Source organism: Lycorma delicatula, chromosome 7 (genome assembly GCF_047948215.1).
Source record: "Lycorma delicatula isolate Av1 chromosome 7, ASM4794821v1, whole genome shotgun sequence".
Taxonomy (NCBI): domain Eukaryota; kingdom Metazoa; phylum Arthropoda; class Insecta; order Hemiptera; family Fulgoridae; genus Lycorma; species Lycorma delicatula.
The window spans coordinates 19,817,243-19,839,052 of record NC_134461.1 but is presented as its reverse complement, the minus strand read 5'-3'; the positions used below and the strand labels follow the sequence as shown (position 1 = coordinate 19,839,052).

Genomic DNA, 21,810 nt, shown 5'->3' with positions numbered 1-21,810 from the left:
ACAATTTTCAGAAGTTAAAACAGTTTTTGAATTCCCTGTGTGGAAAACTGTCATAATTAAAATAGAACATATACAATGAAAATGAAATGAAAGACAATAGATTTATACCTTGTGTAAATCATCAACAAATTTATCCAGACCTTTAAAGTTTACTTTATCATAAGTAAAATCATTCCTTCTAACCACATAGTCTATATCATTCCACTGCACATCCTGTAAAAGAGAAAGAATTAAAAAGAAGATGAAAAACTGTATAATAAAAAAAAAAAAAAAAAATGATTTAGCAATGAGAAATTTATTATAATATCAGAATAGAGGTCAGAAAAATTATGATTTAAAAGTAAAATTTTCATAATTCAAATTTTCAAAAATTATGTAACTTTTTGCATATTTTTTAATAGGCAAAAGCAAACCTTAAGTAACCATAAAATACAATCACAATTTCAAAATGAATTTTGAAATAAAAACAGACAAACATTAACAACTCCAAATTTTTATATTTTTACTACAAAAATGGATGATTTTTATTACAAAATATATATGCCCCCCTCCAAATACACATGTGCGTGTAGCTAGAGGGATGGGGGGGGAGAGAGAGGTAGGTAATTCCAAATTGCATGGTAATCTCTCGGGAGATGATTCTTTAGCCAAAAATAAGAAAAAAAGTTCACATAACCACAGATCAGAAAATTTCTTAGCAAGTTTTTGGCTTGCGAAATAGCCCTGCTTTCTGCTCCCTTTGAGAAATTAAACTGTATTAAAACTCTTAGACTACAAATTGATGTGTACATTTCACGCTTCCTTATAGTTTTGATCTAGGAAATTGAATAAAAGTGGTCCCAGACGTCTGCCTCTTTTAGGTTTTAAGAAAAAAAAGTGTAAAACACAAAAACGTTTTGTCAGAAAACACATTTTAAGCTTTGGAATACAACAACTTTATTAATTTATCAATAAACAAATAAAATTTTCTAGTTAACTTTGTAGAGAATTTAATTCTGAGAAAATTGATATAAATAACAACTATTAAAATTAAACACAAATTTGAGAAGTTCAACTTTGATTAGAAACAAAACATACAAACAGAATTGGAAAAGTAATATGATTTTAAACAGAACAATTTACATATAAATGTTAAAAATTTTATAAAAATAAATTTGAAAGACATTTAAAACATTAAACAATTTTATTTTTTCACAGGTTGGCAATAACAGCTAATCAACAATTAACTGTACTATCTACAATTTGAGTGGTGTTTGTGCTGTTATTGTTTAATCAATCATTAACAATAGGTGATACCACAAATTTCTCATTTGTAGAGTTGACAGACATGTTGTTTAATTTATGGTAAATAAAAATTGGCTGCTGTGTGTGAATACCAGGAAATTTATCCAGATTGAAGAGTACCAGATTGTAAAATTGAGGGTTTGGAGAGGCGAGTTTGAGAAACAGTTACGTTTAAACCATGACCATTAGATGCTGACTGAATGTTTTGTGAGAAATCCCAACGCTGAAGAATCAATATTAAATGCGGTAAAATTATCTCCCACATCAAGTACCAGAAGGAAGTCACATCACTTTTGTGTTTTGAAATCAAATGTGTGGCGAACGTTACAGGAGCAATTATGAAAATTCCATACAACATGTGTACAAGAGATTACAACCTGATTTTGATAAATAGTTAATTAGAAACTGTAAACATCATCCTGTTTTCCTAAGTAATATTATACTATTACTGATGAATTCTGTTTAATGAGAAATGGCACTGTCAATTATCAAAATACTCACACTTGGGCAGAAGAAAATCTCCATGAGACTGCTACAAATCATTTCCAACGCACTCTTTTGTTTAATGTGCGATGTGGTCTTCTTGGTGAAAATATCATAGTCTCTTTTCTTACTGCTAAGGCTTAATGGAGAGGAGTACTTTCATTTATTGCAAAAAAAAATCTGATTGAACTCTTGGAAAGATATGTTAGACTTGCAGATAAAGAGTGCAGATGTGGTTTTTCAATTATGGCGCGCAACTGCTTACTACTGTCGTTATGTGAAGAATCATTTAAATAACACATTTAGCAAACAATGGATTGGTCAAAACGAACCAGTAAAATGGTCACTTTGATCTCCCAGTCTCACGCCAGCCCATGTTTTCCTTCCGGGTTGAAGTTGTTAGTCTATCCGCTCATGTTGTCACAAAAAAAAGAATTGAGAAATCGTATAAAAGAAGCTGGAGCTATTGTTAAGAATAATAATGATGCTATGATGTGTCTGGCTAGCATGGATTCACTGATGCAGCTGCATCTCTCAAGAGCAGATTTACTCCTGTTATCAGCTAATCATTTCTCCCTCCTTTCCCCAATTTCCTTATTTCTGAATCCCACATTCCTCAACAGATTTAACAGAAAATAAGATTGCCTCATTAGTTTCAATAGAAAAACTAGTAGATATAAGACATAACCAACATTTAAGCAGGTCTTCTTGAGTGAATTCGATGAGTTGACAGCTCTAACTGTACGATCTTGTTTTAAATTGCATAAAAGAACTAAATAATTCTTGAGGCATCAGGCAAAATTAAACTTTATACTCTTGCTATAATTTAATATAAATTAAAAATTAAAAAAAGACTTTTAAAAACATGTTTTTCTTAAAAAAATATAAAAAATAACAAAAACAAAGAATTTGCAAAAAATTTTCTATTTATGTTTGACTAAAAAGAAAAGCATGTGGCATGCTCTCATATACAACCAATTTATATAACCGATTATAAGTGTCTCACACTTTTCTTCTTAATCATACATAAATAAAAAATTTTTTTAAACTAATCTTCATAAAACAAGATTACTTTTTAGTATGAATGTTCTGTTTTTGTTATTTACATAACAAGCTTGTTTTTAAAAATCCTTTTTTTTATTTTCTGCTTTAGTCATAATGGTTACTATTGGTTCTGTGATTCTAAACCAATGCTTAGTTGTTGAGTTGGGCATTGTAACATCACAATATAGTGGATTGTTTTTAATCATCCAACCTAACACATAGAACACCCGTGTCTACGAGATATTGAAAACTCCCACGTTATATTTAAGTTTTCATGAAATTCCGTAACAACCACAATCACAATCTCTGCATCTACTGTTGACCCAGGTAGCATACATGATGATAATTTCTTGCTGATTTCAAAGATGTTCTGGGCGAAAAGAATTCCTTATCTTTGAATCCATACTGCCAGTATAAACAATTAAATTTGATGACCATGATGAATGGAATTGTGTGACAGTAATTGTTCTGATTGTGAGGAAATTTGAATCACATTTGGTATTGGTCCTAGTCGAAAACAGTTCCTATTAGCCTCAGGTGGTGCTGTTGTTTTTCAATGTGATATGAATATCTCGGTGATGAAAATTAACAATTCAATTTTTTTTTATATTCATTTGACAGATATGGTTTTGTTTCTGCAAATGTTGAAACCTGGTTAGGTTAGCATCATTTTGAACAGATCTTATAGTTGCTACCTCATATGCTGTAAGATCAGCACTCCATTCATGACGTCGCTGAACCTCTGCCTATGATCTAAACTAATTTCATGTTCTTGTGGAGTCTCTAATCTACATTCTAAACAGTGCTGGTGTTGACTTTCCAAGCAAGCTTCATAGTCATGAGATGTCTCTGTTGCAAGATATTGCAATTTGCACTGGCATCAAAGTGCCAATCGAACTTCATACTGTTCTGATGTTTCTTTATCTTCATTAGCTTTTTTTCTTGGTATTTTTTATGCGTTTTCTCTAACTGTCTCTTTCATGGAGTCACTGTCTCTTTCATCATTGTTATAGAATTTTGTTTGTTTCCTTTCCAACATGCTTGCCGAGATTCGATGTCTTTTGACACTTCTTTTAGAATTATCTCCAAGGAATTATATTATTCCATTTTTTATTGCCTCCACTGAACTGACTTGGTTAAAATTATATTTGAACAAATTAAATTCCCTTAACTTATAAAATCTCTTTGTAAAGTGTTAATTTTACCAATACATATATATATATATTTTTTTTATATTACTGTATATGTATTTAAACTGACAAAATAAAGTAAAAACATTTATGTGCAGTTTTATTCTATATTATAATCTAGATAATTAGTTTTTCATTATTATAAATGATACCAGTTATTTATAATTAAATCAGATAATTAGTGTAATTAAATTTTAGTATGAAAATTGAACTAGTTATGTTAAAATCTGCTTCAACAGCTACCTGTTCTGTTCATACTGAATCGACAGTCAAATACAATCAGATCGATAGTTATATCTTAATTAACTCAGCTCAAGATATAAATATATGAAATTAATAACGGAATATTATATTGTCACCTGACTTACATTGCTATCGATGAAATTTCACGATAGCAATGTGAAACAACATTGTATGATGTTGGGAAATGAGTTAAATTAAGATAGCAAGATTTGAGAATACGGTTAAACGAAGTAAGTTAAAGTAAAGCGTGTAAAAATATGAAATTAATTGCACATTTTTACCCGGGTTTATTAAAATATTAATTACCACTGGAACAAGTATTATTAACCTAATTAGTGGCTACATATCACTGGTATAATCAATTTTTTTGAACACCGATCAAGGGCGATATTTAAGAACAATGTACACACAAACTAGGTACATTATATTTTTAAGAATTCTATAATTACACGTCCGATATTACTGTAATCTTAAAAATAAATAAATGTATATGTAGTTATTTTAGAAGTAGACTATTACAATATTTATTGAAGAACTCTATTAAAATTGCAGTTTAAACACATTTAATTACATCTTTATAATATAAAACATACATCTAAAAATTTATGACAACATTAAATAAAATAACATTTAACATGTGGATAAAAGTAACAAGCATAAAGTATATTTATTACAAGTATTTCATATGATAAAAATAACTATTGGAAAGATTTTTAAAATAACCATAAATATTATTTTAAGACTGCTGTAAAAATAACTTAATATTTTGAATAAGCAATGTTTATTCAAAATTAATTGAGTAGTACTGAAAATAAAACAACATAACTAAAAATTATAATAATATAATAATAATTATTATTTATAATAAGCAAAATAAATATTATATTTTGTAAGGACAAGTCAGTTAAACTTTACTACCTTACAACCTGATAGTTCTGTAAAACTGCAACATTTCACCAAGCACCAAATTGATAAAATTAGTGATAATATATAAATGGTCTAACCCATTTTTAATAAACAAGTTCATGTACATTAGTTAAGTTTAAATAACTGATAAAGATAAGCACAAGGTACTCAATATTTGGGCATTTTATCTGAACTTTTATGATGCAAATGGCCAATCATGTTTCCAAATTTTTATTAAATTTTGCTATAAGGTTCCTTGCAATTATGCAGTGACATATACATACTAGTATATATATATTTGGGCGCATAATACTCACTAGAAGGTATTTAAACATTTTTCTAAAAATATAATACAAATTTAATATAAGAGTATATGGGTTTACAGGAAAAGTACCTTCTTGACAATCATCAGTCATCAGTCATATCATTCTTGACCGTCAACAGTTAGTTTGTTTCAGCGTCTACGTTCTTATTCTATAGATAGTATTACTATTAAATTACTTTAAATATTAAATTAAAAAGCTAAACTATTAGATTAAAAAGAAGAAATAACGAAAAAAGAAAACCACTGTCAGTTTTTATTTAGAAATCAATCTTAAAAGCTTAAAGTTATAAAATAGTAGAATAAAATAAACCAGTAAACATTATACAATACAGTTAACGGTTAATGAGATGTAATTGGCAGTGGCATGAAGTCTCTCATCAGTTGGCTCTGGACTCAATACAAATTTGGAATTTTTTATCATCAAAATATATCGCTGCATTTCTTGGTTGTGATATATATTGAAAAATAAACCATATTTTTTAACAAACTTCATCGAGATAGTGAAGAAGTTAAAGTTTGCCTTTTCAAATGAAAGAGTTAAAGTTCAAACAGTAGTTTTTACCATATTTTTACAAAAGGATACAACTAAGCCCTAATTACCATTTATTACTGAAATCATTAATTATCAATTGTTTTGGGATAGCAGACTTCAGTTAATCACATCAGGAACAATCCAATGAGATTAATTCATGTGATATACTGGAAGCCTCTTGATATTTAATTGAGTCAAATTGGGGCCTCTTTAAAATAATGAATGTTATAGGTCAAGATGTTTTGTTAATTAAAATCCAATGAAATAGTGACCAGGAAACAGTACTGAGAAACAAAAAGCATAAAAAATAACCAGTTATTTTCTAAGGATAGAAATAATAACAAAGAGTTATATAAAGAGAGAACTGAAATAAAAGTAGGAAGTGAAGAGTATGAGTGTGAGGTGATATAGAAGGGGAAATAAGAGACTTCAAACACTTCATATCCAAGTCAGACATTCTTTACATATCACAAAAATTCATTATCATCAGTTGGCAGGGCATTAGTCTGTTGTAATTGTAAAAGTAGATGAATAAATAATTTTAAGTTAATTATCCCTTACAAATACTCTCACCAGAAGTATAATTTCTTGAGAAACTTTAAAAAAATTTAGGAATTGTGAGATATAAAACAGAATTGTCAAATCATTTTGTGCTTATAAACATAAATCATGTTATGTATTTTACAAAATAAGAATTCTAATTTATCCGTGAATCTATATTTAACAATGTGCAAACTTTTCTTAAAAAATTAATAATTAAATACTCCATCGCTGTCAAAACAGACAAGAGAATTTTTTGTGTAATTCAACACAGCACTTCATTCTGTCAGAAGAGCTTTATTGTTGGTTTTTCCTGGCATTTTTAATAAATTACTAACCAAAGGTTAAAGGATTTTATTCAATAAAAATCAATTTCTTTAAAATAGAATTCAATAATTTTCTTTTTTATAAATTATACTACTCATTCAGTTAGTGTTTAAATAATAATAATAAATAAAATATAGGATTTTTTTAATCTTCATTTAACATGTATAAATTGTGCCCAATTATTTTCATAAATGCTTTTATAAAGGGTCTTCATGAAAAAATGATGGGGTGTATGTAATTCAGATGATGGCAGTAGAAACATTTTGAGCAGTTGTGTCGATAGCCTCCAACCCAAACGTTTGTATAACAGCAGTTCTCACCACCACACCGGTTTTTGTATTGTTTCTGAGGGGTAGTTAGTTCATTACTATGCTCACTATTCAAGAAAAAGCAAAGTGTGTTTTGTGGCAGGCTGAATTAAAGTCCGTAGTTTTAGTTCAACTTGCATTTCTATAAGTAAATATGGAAAAGAGCCACCTCAAGAAATAATATATGATGTAGTTTCAAAAATTTCAAAGAAACTGAATCTGTTCTCAAGGAAAAATCAACCAGCAGATCAGGAGTACCAGACAAAACTGTCAAATTAATTAGACGATCTGCAATCAGAAGTCCTAACAATCAATCTCTCATTCAAAGCCTTGTTAGATATTTCAAAAACAATTCACAAAATTTTATACCAAAGATTAAAATTACACGCATATAAAATCCAGCTACTGCAGGAATTGACACCTGTGATGGGAAAAACGTTTCAGTTTTGCTGTTGAAATTTTCCATAAAGTTAATGAAAAAAAATCATTTTTAGACAATATAATTTTTACGGATGAAGTTACATTCCATATTAATGGGTGCATCCACAGACACAATTCAAGAATATGGCGATCTGAAAACCCACATGTAATTTTTGAGAAACAACATGACACGTCTAAAGTTAACGTTTAGTTTGGTTTGATGAAAAATCGTGTAATCGGGCCTTTGTTCTTTGCTGAAAAGACTACTAATTATTTTTTTTATCACAATACGTTAAACAATTACTGCTTTCCTTGACCGGATGAACTCGAAAACATACAACCAATTCATTTCCAACAAGATGGCACACCCCTGCACTTTTGCATTCGTCAGCCAGGACTTTGAACAGAAAATTTGGACATCGATGGGATAGGATGGAAAGGATATACCCTGGCCTTCAAGGAATCCAGACCTGACACCTTGCGATTTTTTCTTTTGGGGGGTATATAAAAAACATTATTTACCGGCAAAAAATACGCAACCTATATCACTTAAAGGAAAGGATTAATGGAGCAACTGTAATCATTACAGAAGATATGTTAATTAGGTTATGGACAGAAAATGAGTATTGAACATTTGCCAAGCGACGAATGGTGCACATATTGAAATTTAATAGTTACGTAAAATAAACTGTTTGGGATGACGAATTCGATAAATAATCAGACATCAAGTAAGTATTTTTGTTTTCATTTAATTCACGTTCAAAACTTCACCGTTCTTTTATGAAGACCTGTATTTTGAAATCATTTTATTAAGTTTTTTCTAGTATTTCACAAACTTTATTTTTCTTTTATTTTATATTATTGTTAAGTAATAATGTGCACTTTAATCGTTTCAATTGTTTTTTTTTTTAATATCGATTCTGATCAAGAATTTGGCACAATTTCCCTTGAATCATTTAGGGCAAATGCTGCGGCGGTTCATTTTTTTATGAGTAACCATTGTTATCCATTCCTGATATAATCTATATAATTAAGTATTGAACTGAATAGAATATTTATAAAATAATAATAACATTAAAACAGCAATTAACGACACCAATTTTACTAAATGGCTTCAGGTCAATGATTTTTATGTAAGTTAAAATTAATTTTGATGAAAGTTAAGGTTAAAGAAAATCGATTTTGATTATATAATATTTAAAATCAAATTGCATAAAAAAAAAATTAATTTAACACTAGCGGTATACATTAATTAGAATTGTTAAAAAAATATATTTAAATACCAATTTTTGCACATTTAAAAACAAAACGTCGATAAGTGGAGAATATATCAAGACCTAATCGGTTAAGAATAGTTAAAAGTTATGTAACAGATGTCAGACTATTTTTACTCATGCGATTCAAAATCTGAAACGAAAAAATATTGAATTCTACATCTTTGCAGTACTCAATATTAAATGCATTTAAATAACATTTTATACAGTAACTCTACAACATTTATAAAAAAAAAAACTTGACAATTAAAGAAGTATAGTATACCAATTAAATTCATAATACATAAAGATGTAAATAAGTTTTACCTAAAGTGTATTGAGTAAATAAAATTGTCGATACTAATTAATCAAAGTTTCAGTAGAAAATAGAGTGGTGTTCTCAGGTGGTGTGGATATACTGATGGAAGAACTGTCATCGGGTGTTCCTACTGATATAACAAATCTTGTGGGGCAGGCTACCTATTTATAGATTAATGAGATGAAATAAGCTTTCTTATTTTATATAATATTACCTTGCTTATTTCTTCAGATAACCTCAATTCTTTTTTTAAACGATCATTAACTGTTAATTTTTCAAAAACGAGTTTATTAATTGTTGAACTAAAATAATTTGTTACAAAACAGAGAAACTGAAGAAAATTTACCCGGTAACATTATTTTAATGATAATAATTTATATATATGACACTAGTAACTACAGTATTACGCTCAATTACAGCTATCTATATGCTCCATTTTTTGTTTAATTAGAAATTAATTTTGTAGAATATGAAAAATGCCAAGCTAAGCTAGATTCAAACCCAGAACCTTCTGGATAAAGGAAAAGATGCAATCGATAATTCACAGTGATCAACATAACTAGAAAATGATTGTAACTTTTCACAATATTCGTCATTATGGTAAAACTTATCGCCTACTAATAACTTAAATCTAATTTTAAAAAATATAAAAATACTTTTATTTTCCCAGCTACAGCAATATATATGCTGCTATAGCTATAATGGGAAAAAACATGGGTTGGTAAAAAAAAAATCTTAAAAAAAGGTTGTCTTTTTTTTAAGTTTTGTGCATTAAGGACATATTTTTAAAAAATGATTAATAAAACAAGTTGATTTAAATAAATTATAAATTGCTAAAAAATATTTATTCCAATCCTACAAAGTTAAAAAAATCTATTATTGTCTGTTTGTGTGTATGTTCGTATGTATATTGGCCAGTATTCGGTCTTATATTTCTGGACCCTGTTGACCAATTTTCTTCAAACTTGTGAGAAAGCCAACCTTTGGGGTGAAAAAATGTATTATATCTTTGTAAAAATTGGAAAAAGGAATGGGGTGTTTTAGCCAAAATAAAATTTCACACCTTGCTTCAAAGAATAGTAGAGGAGTTTTTTGGATTTGTATCTTCTACATCAATAGGCTTTCAAGCTGGTATAAAAACAATTTGTTCATTCCACTCCAATGATTTGCGGTAGCAAAATTATTCTTTTAATTTTTTTTAGCATTTATTTTAAATTCAAATCCATCTCACAAGTTACTCACTGCATTTCCTTCTTTTTCTAGCCAAAAACTTTCAGCTCCTATCAAGAAAATTACAACTTTGTTTATTTAGAATTATGGGTACATCTTTATATTTTTAAAAAAATTTTAAAACTGTCTTTTTTTAAATTTATTATCTCATTTAGGGATTCTTAAAAATTAATTTTATCTGGATGCTTCCCCTTGAATATGGAACGAACAGAAATAAAAAAAAAATGAATCCAATAATTTGACCGGCATAACCAGAAAAGTTATGCCGGTCATTTCTGGTTCTTTATCAATAAAAAAAAAATTTGATTTGATTTCCTTGAATGATCAATGTCAAGTAATAGCAAATTCTATTTCGTTGCCCCTTGAAAGGTAATCAATTAATTTACAGAAAATTTAATCTTTATGTGTTTCAATTATACAGACTCATACCAAAATTGATTGTATAACTTTTTGCATATATCAAAAGACAAAGGAAAATTGTGATACCTTAAGCAATCTGTAACTAAGATCAGGTTACACCATGTTGTTTAAAATAAATAAAAACATGCTTTTTTGTTAGTTAATTCACTTACGCATGGAAATGTGGATCAGAGATGTTTTAGTCTTGAAAAATGACACGCATGATTGGGATTTGAATCCAGGATTTTTCAAATGAAAGGTTGAGGTGCTACCATTTCACATGTCTGTATGCCTAAATCAACTTTTTGAAATGCGATACACGTTTAGAATGCAGTACACAAATATGGAGTAATATGATATATTACAAAAACTGGAATAACAAAGCAGCGAGTTTAAAATATCAAATATAAATATATTCTTTTAACCTACTATGATGGTAAGCTGTAAACCTTCATGATTATAGAATGCAACACATCAGCTCCCTCAAGTTTTGGAATTAGAAGTTGGAATAGAAAAAAATTCAGGTTTTTGGCAAAACAATACTGCCCTGATAGGCAGTTCCTCTGCAGGTTAACCATTCCCTCCTTCTCCCTTCCAATTGGCTTATTCCTTATTTCTTCTTCCTTGGATGGATGCAAAGGGACAGAGTGAAGCAAAAGATTGGGTCAGCCTCCTCTCTAGTTCTCCGCTTACGTTACATTCATTCATTTGTATCATAGTAAAAAAAGATCGCACAATCGTCTTCCAAGAACTGGCTCCTGTGCTTTCTTACATTTCCACAACCAGTTTTACCGCCTGTCTTTATTTGAGCCTCTTCATCATTGCCTTTGCCTTCCTTTCAGATAATCACATTCCAGTCACTCTGCCTCCCGTCCACAACAACATGAAACCAATGTGCCCTTTACTTCTTTTCATAAAGTCACCTTCATTCAAGTGAACATTAATAACTTCCCTTTTTCCATTTCAGTCAGTATCAACTCATCTTAGTTCATCTTCACCACAACTGCTCTCTGTTTTGTGTGCTGCACTTTCAGTGTACTGCACTTTCTTTCCTGCTTTAAGTACATAAAGTATTCTTAACAATCATCAGTCAGTTCGGTTCTCAAAGATGGATTTTGATAGCGACAACAGTTGTAAAGATCCTGATTTAAAGCCTACTTTCTAGCGATATGCGTATAAAGTTACACAACCCTTGAAAGAATGTTCGGTAGAATGCTTATAAAAGAAACAGAAGAAAAAATGCAGTTTGGAGAAAAAAATTAAATTAAATTGTCAAAATATTTTATTTTAATGGACTCTTCTTCTGACACAAAAAGCGCTAAATTTATGTTATGCGCCAAGAAAAAAAAAAACTATTTAAGCGAGACATTTATCTAAAGTCAGTCTCAAAATACATTTAAAAGCAAATCGTGCTGAAGAATCTCAACAAATATACCGACCGATATCAGAAACCAAGGTGCAAACGGGATTTCTGCACAAATTTTTAACTTCAAAAGTAATTATATTTAACATATGTATCGTATTTATATGTCATTATTCGGGAGAACAATAATATAATGAAACGAATCATAATTTTAAAGAATGTTAAATGATAAGACGCGGTGACCGAATGGTCGCACTGGACTCAAAGGTCCGTGGTTCGATCCTCGTGTCGACAAATTTTTCCGGTTTCATCATCGGCTTACTTATGGGTTCGTTCAAGTGGAATGCCGGAGCCAAAGAATCAACAGCAATCGCTATAATTCGATTATCAACGTCATCATGGTAGCATACGTAGGTGCCGACATACAAACTGTAAAAAACCCTACTCATGGCTACACCACTAATATTGTCATTATTCTTTTAGAAAATAGTAACCAACTAGTGAACAATAAAGCTACACCACCATGGCCCATTTAAATGAGGATGATATGTATGAAATGTAAACAATGTGTAGTCTTGTACACTCAGGCGTACCATTCCTGAGACATATGGTTAATGAATCCCCGACAACCAAAGTCCATAGGTATCCATGGTTTAGATTTTAAATCTCTATAAACACAACTAAATTTTACTAGGATTTGAACTTTAGAACCTTTTGACTTCAAAAATGAGCTGTTAAACAACTGATTTGCCACATATTAACACTAGACCCCAGCTTGGTGGGCTATATATATATATATATATATAGAGAGAGAGAAAGGGAGTGCAATAATTTAAAAATCAGTTTATATTCATTATTATTTCAATACTAAGCCAAGCTTTTAAATTAGTACAGGAAACAGAAATAGAAACACATTTATGTTTGTATCTTCTCACATAGATTTTTCTGAGCATTTTGCACATACAACCTGGGCAGAACATTAGAAATAAGTGTTCAAATTTACATAAGTAGTCTGCTTATTTCAACAAGTAGTACACGTGAATTTTAATCTAATGCAGTATAGAGAAATAACCTCATCGTCTTAAGAGAGAGCAATTCATAAATTTAAGCTTTTTTTCTTCAGAGTAGTTTAGGCTGTCATGTCACCAAGGAAAAATCAGAAAGTTCTGCAAATTTAAGGGTTCAAAGGCATACAAATAAAAGAAGATCGAGAGTCCAGAGTGACAAAATAAGCTGCATTCTTTGCAACCTTATAGTTCCACAATACCTGAAACATCTCAGGAATTAAATCTTGGAAAGATATGAAATAAGGTAAAACAAAACAGTTCTTATGGATCACTGAATGCTGTCTGCCGTTCACTTGCCTAAACTTAAGAATGCTTCTGTCAAACCCACCGGGTTGGTCTAGTGGTTAAAGCGTCTTCCCAAATCGGCTGATTTGGAAGTCGAGAGTTACAGCGTTCAAGTCCTAGTAAAGCCAGTTATTTTTACACGGATTTGAATACTAGATCGTGGATACCAGTGTTCTTTGGTGGTTGGGTTTCAATTAACCACACATCTCAGGAATGGTCGAACTGAGAATGTACAAGACTACACTTCATTTACACTCATACATATCATCCTCAGTCATCCTCTGAAGAATTATCTAAACGGTAGTTACCGGAGGCTAAACAGGAAAAAGAAAGAAAAGAATGCTTCTGTCATTCACTACATAATACTATCATATCTTAATAGCTAATCAATCCAGAAGTATTTAAACTGCAGTGACTGCACTAAATATTACACTGTATGACTGGACTCACATTCATCAACAGATACAATAAATACATACATCACCGTACACAACAGAATCAATTTTTACAAATCACATCGAATAAAAGAAAAAGCAGGATATTTACACCCCAATAAGTAAATTTTACACATAGCACACTTGAATACAAAATTTACAAATACACTAAATCTAACAAAAATAATATAATAAGCAAACAAATACAACATAAAATATAAATTTAGTTACATGCTTAAGGGGTTTTCTTATTTGATTAAAATGGACACCACTACAAAAGTGCTATAAAAAATTCCAAGATGTTTTAACACCTTCAATTACCTACAAAAGGTCACTTTAAGAATAGTTCCTTTATTTTTAAAAAAGTCATGTAAATTTTTAACCATTTTAAAATATAAAAATTACTCAAATAATTTTTGTATAGTATTCTAATCTTGTAGTTTAAAAAAAGCATTTAAAAATAATAATAGTTTAAAAATTGTATTTAATAAAAGACAAAAATAAATGTGATTTTATATTCTATTAGGATTAAACCACCTACAATAGCAAATGACATGAAATTTAACATATATACATTAATTTATCTAACATTATAACCACTGTATCGAAATAATTATTATTAATAAAAATTTTACTATCAGAGTTTGTAAAGAACACTTACCTATTTGTCTGTAGCACTATCAGAGCTTACAGCTCTGTTATTAGCAGACTTTTTACTTTTTACAAATTACAAATAATATGAAATTAAAATAAATATTGTCAATTATTAATTAAAATATTAATATACAATAAAATTTTTTTAATAAAATAGATTATTAAAATGTTCATTAAAATCAGATTAAAAATGTTAGTACATATATTCATATTTATTTATTTTTCTAAAGTAAATTCTTTTAAGAATCATATTCCTCTGTTCTAATATACAAAATTATATTTATTTGATCAAGTATATACACACTGTAGCCAAAAATAAAACATCCTAATCTACCATTGCACAATATCTGTAATGATCAATGGCAGATTAGGATGATAGAAAATACTGTAATCTGTATCATGCCATGGTAAATAATCAATTTTCGCAGGATCCCACATCTTCAGTTGGTATTGAATTCTATAATTAAATTAAAACATATTTAGAACTTGTCAAAATTGTTTTCTTTTAAAGATTTTGAAAATTATTAGGGATGTATACGCAAATTCTGCTACATGCATGAATTATGCTGTAAATATGCAGAACAATAATATTTTACATAATAAATGTGTTATAAAGTAATTATAGAATTCAATACAAACTGATGATGAAGGATCGCACAAAAATCAGTTATTACATATTAGACTAGATATCAATAATTACACACTCAACTAGGCTATCTGATACAAAATCTTCAATATAAGTTAAAATTTGAAACGTAATAATAAAAATTACACCCAGGCATAACAACACGTCAAAAACTCCCACCATCCATGGAAAACCCAAAAAGAACATTTCACTGTGGAGAAGTTTCACAAAACCAACTATTAAATTTACCAAGGATTAAATTTAGGCTCGCTTCACTAATTAACAATTAGTCGAAATAGTAATAAAAAACTTGATTATTTAAACAATAACCCAAAAGTTTGTTGCTTATAATTATAGACATAAATTAAGCAAACGTAACCCACTGCGGTATCACCTTAAGTGCAGAAGTGCCGTTTTCTTATCATGTAAATCAGAATCGCTATCAGGTAAATCATTTAAAAGTTCAGTTACATCAGAATCATTCATATGTCACGAACAGGCCATGTTATACTAAAAATATAACTTAAAATATCTAATTATCATATCAATAACATAGTAAAAAACACTTGTAATTCACATAATAATAATACGAAGGTCGATTCCCGCATAAAAAAATTACTTACGTTAGGTTACAGTAAACAACTTTTATGTACGGTCACATCCACAGACATACGCAGTTGGAAACAAAAATATGATGGAAAATACACGAAAATAATAGTGAAATAATGAAAACAATAAAAGAAAAAAATAAATAACATAAAGAAATAGTAAAACTAACACGAACGCAATTTACAGAATGAACAAAACATCCAAAATAAATGGGTGGTATAAACGGTTCAGAACGATAAGAAAAGAGACGACATATACAATAGAGAACAGATATATTACTAGCGCTTCAATTATCTAAAAAGGTGATATATCACATGAAATTAAAATTAAATGAGCAGTATGATAAAACATAATAACATTTACAAATTATTAATCGTTATTATTACAATAACACTTTTTAATTACTAAAAATGTTCTTCTAAAAAGACTTTTGAAATTAATTACCACCAGTTTCTTCACTGAAGTTTCTAGTAGCATAAACCCGTTAAATATATAGTAAACAAATAATATATTTGATTTATTAAATTTTGTATATTTATTTATCTCATATTCTTTAAGCATATTGAAATCTTAGATCTTATGTACAATGTGTAAAATTAATTTGTTTTTGAACTTATAACTAGCATATTTGTCCAAATTAAATTAAATGATATGCAAAAGTTGACTTATTTTGTAAAATGTGTCAGAATGTGCTTCCCTTTGCAAGTGATGTATACAGTCCATACGGTGTAGTAATCAGTCCAATCACTGCATTTAATTAGCATATTATTGAGTAGCTGAATATATCAGTGAATAATTAGTTACTTTTCTGAATGATCTTGTATGATTTTGTTTGTGTTTTGAAATCAACACCAGTGACCTTCTTCCTGAAAATGTTGGCTCTTTAATACAACCAGCATATATTGACTATATTATTATTCAATTGCATATTTTTTGGGAAAAATCTTTTTTTATTTCACAATGTAATCTCCTTTCAAAACTATAAACCTAATACAAAGATGTTCAAGATTCTTTTTTCCATCCTTACAGTTTGATTTATCAAAGTCTTTAAAACAGACAACTTTCAATAATAACTTTATTATTTCATATAAATCTCTTTCCAGTAAAACATTTCCTCACATTTAGAAATCCACATGCTAAATCTGGTGAGTAAGGGGATAAAGAAAAATTGCATAGAATAACTTTTTCTGTTGCAAACATAGAATTTAGTTAAGCACTTTTCCTGGTGAAAAATAACCTTGTTTCTTCAAATTTGGTACCATTTTTCTGGTTTTAGCCTTCTTTGGAGGGACTTCCCTGATTGCAAACCACAGTTTTTACTGTTCTTTAGTTTTAGGCTGGTAGTATATACCCAAATTTCAATTAATGATGCAGTAAAAAAAAATTTTTGTCATGATGTTGAAATAGTCCCAAATGGTTGGAAATGTTTACTCATTCATGCTTTGTTAAACAGTTTTCAAAATGTAAATATTTTTATTAAATATGAACCAACCATTCATTTGAGATTCAAACTGTCTTAATAACCTCACAAACTTTCAATCTTCTAAACTCCATCATATGAATGAATCTTTTAATATTATCTACAGTTGTAACCTCAATGATCATTTATGCTCATATAACCACTCTGAAAATAACTAAACCATTCTAGTAATCTATTTTAATTAATGAAAGTGACTCATCATAATATTTATACAGCTCAGTTTTAGAATCCTGACCGGTTTTGATTTTTAGAAAGTTATGTTTGGCATTACATGAAATTCTCTTTCATACATTTTTCAGAAATCATTGTACTTGATCAACTCAAATAATTGCCATCAACAGAATTCTGTGAATGTATTTTTTACTTGGTGTATGCTTTTAGCAGTAATGCAGTAGTTTAAGAATGAAGTTAACAATGTATTACACACATCATCTCTTAATTTTGGATGTACTAACAACCACCCCCAATGAAAAATGTGTTGTATTAATTTCAAAATTAAAGTTATTATTACATCAGATCACGACTGCTTATAAGAGAGTGATTTAAAGAAAAAATCATACTTGAGAAAAACATTAACCGATAGATTTTTTTTCTAACAAGAAAATATTTTCTTACTAGAAAATATTAAAAACAAGCAGTAGCTAAATTACAATATTTTCATGGGAATATAAAAAATCAGAATAGTAGTGAAACTTTATCAGAGACATCTGAATAAGGAGGATTTTTATATCTAGGCCCTAGATATTGCATGACTGTCTTAGTGCTGGCAGTATAAAACATTTAAAAGAATACGGAAACCAATAAAACATGATAAAAAATAAAGTGAATAAATGAAAAAAAGTTTTTATTTTTTATAATCTCAAGATAGTAAAATTGCATGCAGTATTGTAAAATTTTTCAGTTAAACTATATTAATAATCTCACCTTATTTTCGTTGAGATTAAGGGCTGCCATCTGTAATTTTCATGCATACGATTTAGACCAGTCAATTGGTAGAATATTTCCGAAATTTCCAGTAATTATCCACCACATTCTGTAACAAAATTTAAAAAATTACTTAATAAAAATATGCACATAATTACTCATTCTTTGCCTTCACACAATGAAAAGAAAACAAAATATTTATATCCTAGTTTATAATTTAGATATTTTACTAAGCCAAGCTTTTAAATTAGTACAGGAAACAGAAATAGAAACACATTTATGTTTGTATCTTCTCACATAAATTTTTCTGAGCATTTTGCACATTCAACCTGGGCAGAACATTAGAAATAAGTGTTCAAATTTACATAAGTAGTCTGCTTATTTCAACAAGTAGTACACGTGAATTTTAATCTAATGCAGTACAGAGAAATAACAAGCTTTTTTTTCTTCAGAGTAGTTTAAGCTGTCATGTCACCAAGGTAAAATCAGAAAGTTCTGCAAATTTAAGGGTTCAAAGTCATACAAATAAAAGAAGATCGAGAGTCCAGAGTGACAAAATAAGCTGCATTCTTTGCAACCTTATAGTTCCACAATACCTGAAACATCTCAGGAATTAAATCTTGGAAAGATATGAAATAAGGTAAAACAAAACAGTTCTTATGGATCACTGAATGCTGTCTGCCGTTCACTTGCCTAAACTTAAGAATGCTTCTGTCAAACCCACCGGGTTGGTCTAGTGGTTAAAGCGTCTTCCCAAATCGGCTGATTTGGAAGTCGAGAGTTACAGCGTTCAAGTCCTAGTAAAGCCAGTTATTTTTACACGGATTTGAATACTAGATCGTGGATACCGGTGTTCTTTGGTGGTTGGGTTTCAATTAACCACACATCTCAGGAATGGTCGAACTGAGAATGTACAAGACTACACTTCATTTACACTCATACATATCATCCTCAGTCATCCTCTGAAGAATTATCTAAACGGTAGTTACCGGAGGCTAAAAAAAGAAAGAAAAGAATGCTTCTGTCATTCACTACATAATACTATCATATCTTAATAGCTAATGATCATAGCAACAAATCCCAGTTTAAATGTGTATATAGACTTATGTGTATATGTATATATACATACACACACTTTGTATACAAAAAAATATATATACCAAAAGAAGAATAAACAAAAAAAAAAAACTGTTTTTGGGATGGTAATAGATTGACTTGAAATTTTTGAAGAATGATCACTAAATGTAGCTGAAAGGAATACAAATTTGTTAGTTTTACAATCATTTTCACTTCCCAAATTTTTTAGTGCTTCTATTATAAGTATGGTTTCTTATCAGCACTTTTCTATACTTACAGTAAATGTTAGAAAGCAATTATACAAACTGTATATAGTAAAAAAAAAAATTGCTCTAGCTTATAAAAGGTGGATGCCATGATGTATTAAAGCCCCATCTGCCACATTAGTAAAACTAATAATTAGCTGACAATATTTAATATAGAAGAACGCACTTCACATAAGATTGTTAAATAAATTATCTTAATAAAGCTGCAGTTTATTCGAAAATTGAACTGTGTGAATAAATAAATATTTTATTCAGATTAGAGAATAATCATATTACATACAGATTATGTCAATAATGTGTAACTGCCCTTCTCAATATCTAACAAAAGGAAAAGCTCAGTCATTCGAAAGGTCATTTTAGGTCATTCAAAAGGTCAAGCTCAGTCATCAAGCAAAATTATAATAAAACCACAATCAGAACAGAATAAAAATATAAAATCACAAAAGACTAATTAATAAATAAAAAAAGTTGGTTATAATTATACAAAATACAAAGAAAAGTGTTGTGTGAAATAATAGAGATGTAAATTAGTCAAGAAAATAACTAAAGTGCAGTATAAGTAACAATTTTTATGGTATCAATTGGAAAATATTTGAATGCATAATAATACAAATATATTAATTTTATTTAATAGATGTACTTTTTAAATTCTTTATTAAGATAACTTTTACTTTCCTGGCTATAGCAGTAATGGTATTATGCTGCTAGAGCTATAATGGTAAAGTATACAGATCTAACAAAAAACATCTAAAAAATTGGTCATTTTTTTTAATTTGTGCCTTAAGGGGACCTATCACTCGAAAACTTAAAAAAAATTGATTTTTAATTTTCATGTTTAATAAATTTTCTGGGATTTTCTGAGTAATTTGGTGTACAATACATGAATATATGTTTAAAATTAACTGTTTTATGATTATTTTTACTAATACAGTGTTAGTGTAATTTTATGCACAAAAAAGTTTCATTGTAATTCGTAATAAGCATTTTTCAAATCTTTTATCTGCCACTCAATAAGTCGTGGAAACAAGCAGGCTATTGTAAAAAATATTAGTCACTGAAGCATTATTCAAGTTACAAAAGAGGCAGTGTTAAGCAATAATAATGAAACAGATCTTGCAGTTGTTGTCGATGGTAGATGGCAAAAGAGGGTGTTCCAATCTCTAAATGGAATCATCTCAGTAAGTAGTTTTGATACAGGAAAAATACTGGATGTTCAAATTCTGACAAAATATTGTCAAAAATGTAAAACTATAAAGCCTAAGATTCATATTTGCAGCTCTAACTACACAGGCACTAGTGGAGCAATGGAGTGTGAGGGTGCAATCAAAATATTTCATCAGTCTCTTGAAACAATACATTGTGTAAAATACCTAGGTGATGGGGCAAAGTATACCTAGGTGATGGGGATAGGTACCTAGCAAAGTATTCACGGTAGTGGCTGAATCTAAACCATATGAAAACTGTAATTTAACAAATCTAGAATGTGTTGGAGATGTTCAAAAACGTTTTTGAACTCATCTAAATTAGTTTAAGAAATGAAAGGTAAATGTTTGGATGATGGTAAATTACTGTACGGTAAAGGGAGATTAACCCAAAGTCAATAGATAAAATACAAACCTATAACAGACTACCTATTAAGCGTAATACAGAGCTTAGAAAATATGAGAAGGTTGTAAGGGCAATTTATTTACATAAAATATCAACAGATGACCTTCCACAAAACAGCTTCTAAAATGAACCTAATTCTCATAATAATTCATAACCCAAAGTTTTAATGAAAGAACAATGAAACTTATATTTGCAGCACTTAGTTTTCCTGAATTATTAAAAAAATGCCTTCATGGCAAAACTCAAAATGTCAATAAATTGTTGAATCAATTAATTTGGAACAGATTACTGAAATCAACATTTGTTGGAATGGATACTGTGTGCATGGGTGTATATGATGCAGTGTCAGTTTATAATGATTGAAATATTTCAAAGTGTAAAGTAGAAATAAGAAAGCTACACATTGAACCAGGAAAAAACATGACAGAAGTGTTAAAAAAAATTTATATACAACGAATCAGTGATGTTGAAAAAGCACAGGAAGAATTAATGGAAAAAGCTAGGCGGTCAAGAAAAGACTAGAAAACAAAATAGGAGAATCAGGAAACCCTAATTACGGTGCTGGACAATTTTAAATACGGTACACCTGAGTAGTAAAACTATTTTTAAATTAAA

The 21,810-nt window shown here is 29.2% G+C and overlaps 1 protein-coding gene across 5 annotated transcripts in view; it reads right to left on the bottom strand.

The window, feature by feature from the left end:
* The window catches only part of LOC142327549 (lysosomal alpha-glucosidase-like), a 62,552-nt gene that overhangs the window by 33,801 nt on the left and 6,941 nt on the right, over positions 1–21,810 (bottom strand). For all 5 annotated transcript variants that reach the window (XM_075370703.1, XM_075370700.1, XM_075370705.1 and 2 more), the window contains exons 2-3: positions 18,245–18,353; positions 109–213 (exon numbers count right to left, since the gene is read on the bottom strand). In XM_075370703.1, coding sequence (XP_075226818.1) covers positions 109–213; positions 18,245–18,274 — 135 coding nt within the window. In that variant the 5' untranslated portion in view covers positions 18,275–18,353. The remainder of the gene's footprint in view (positions 1–108; positions 214–18,244; positions 18,354–21,810) is intronic.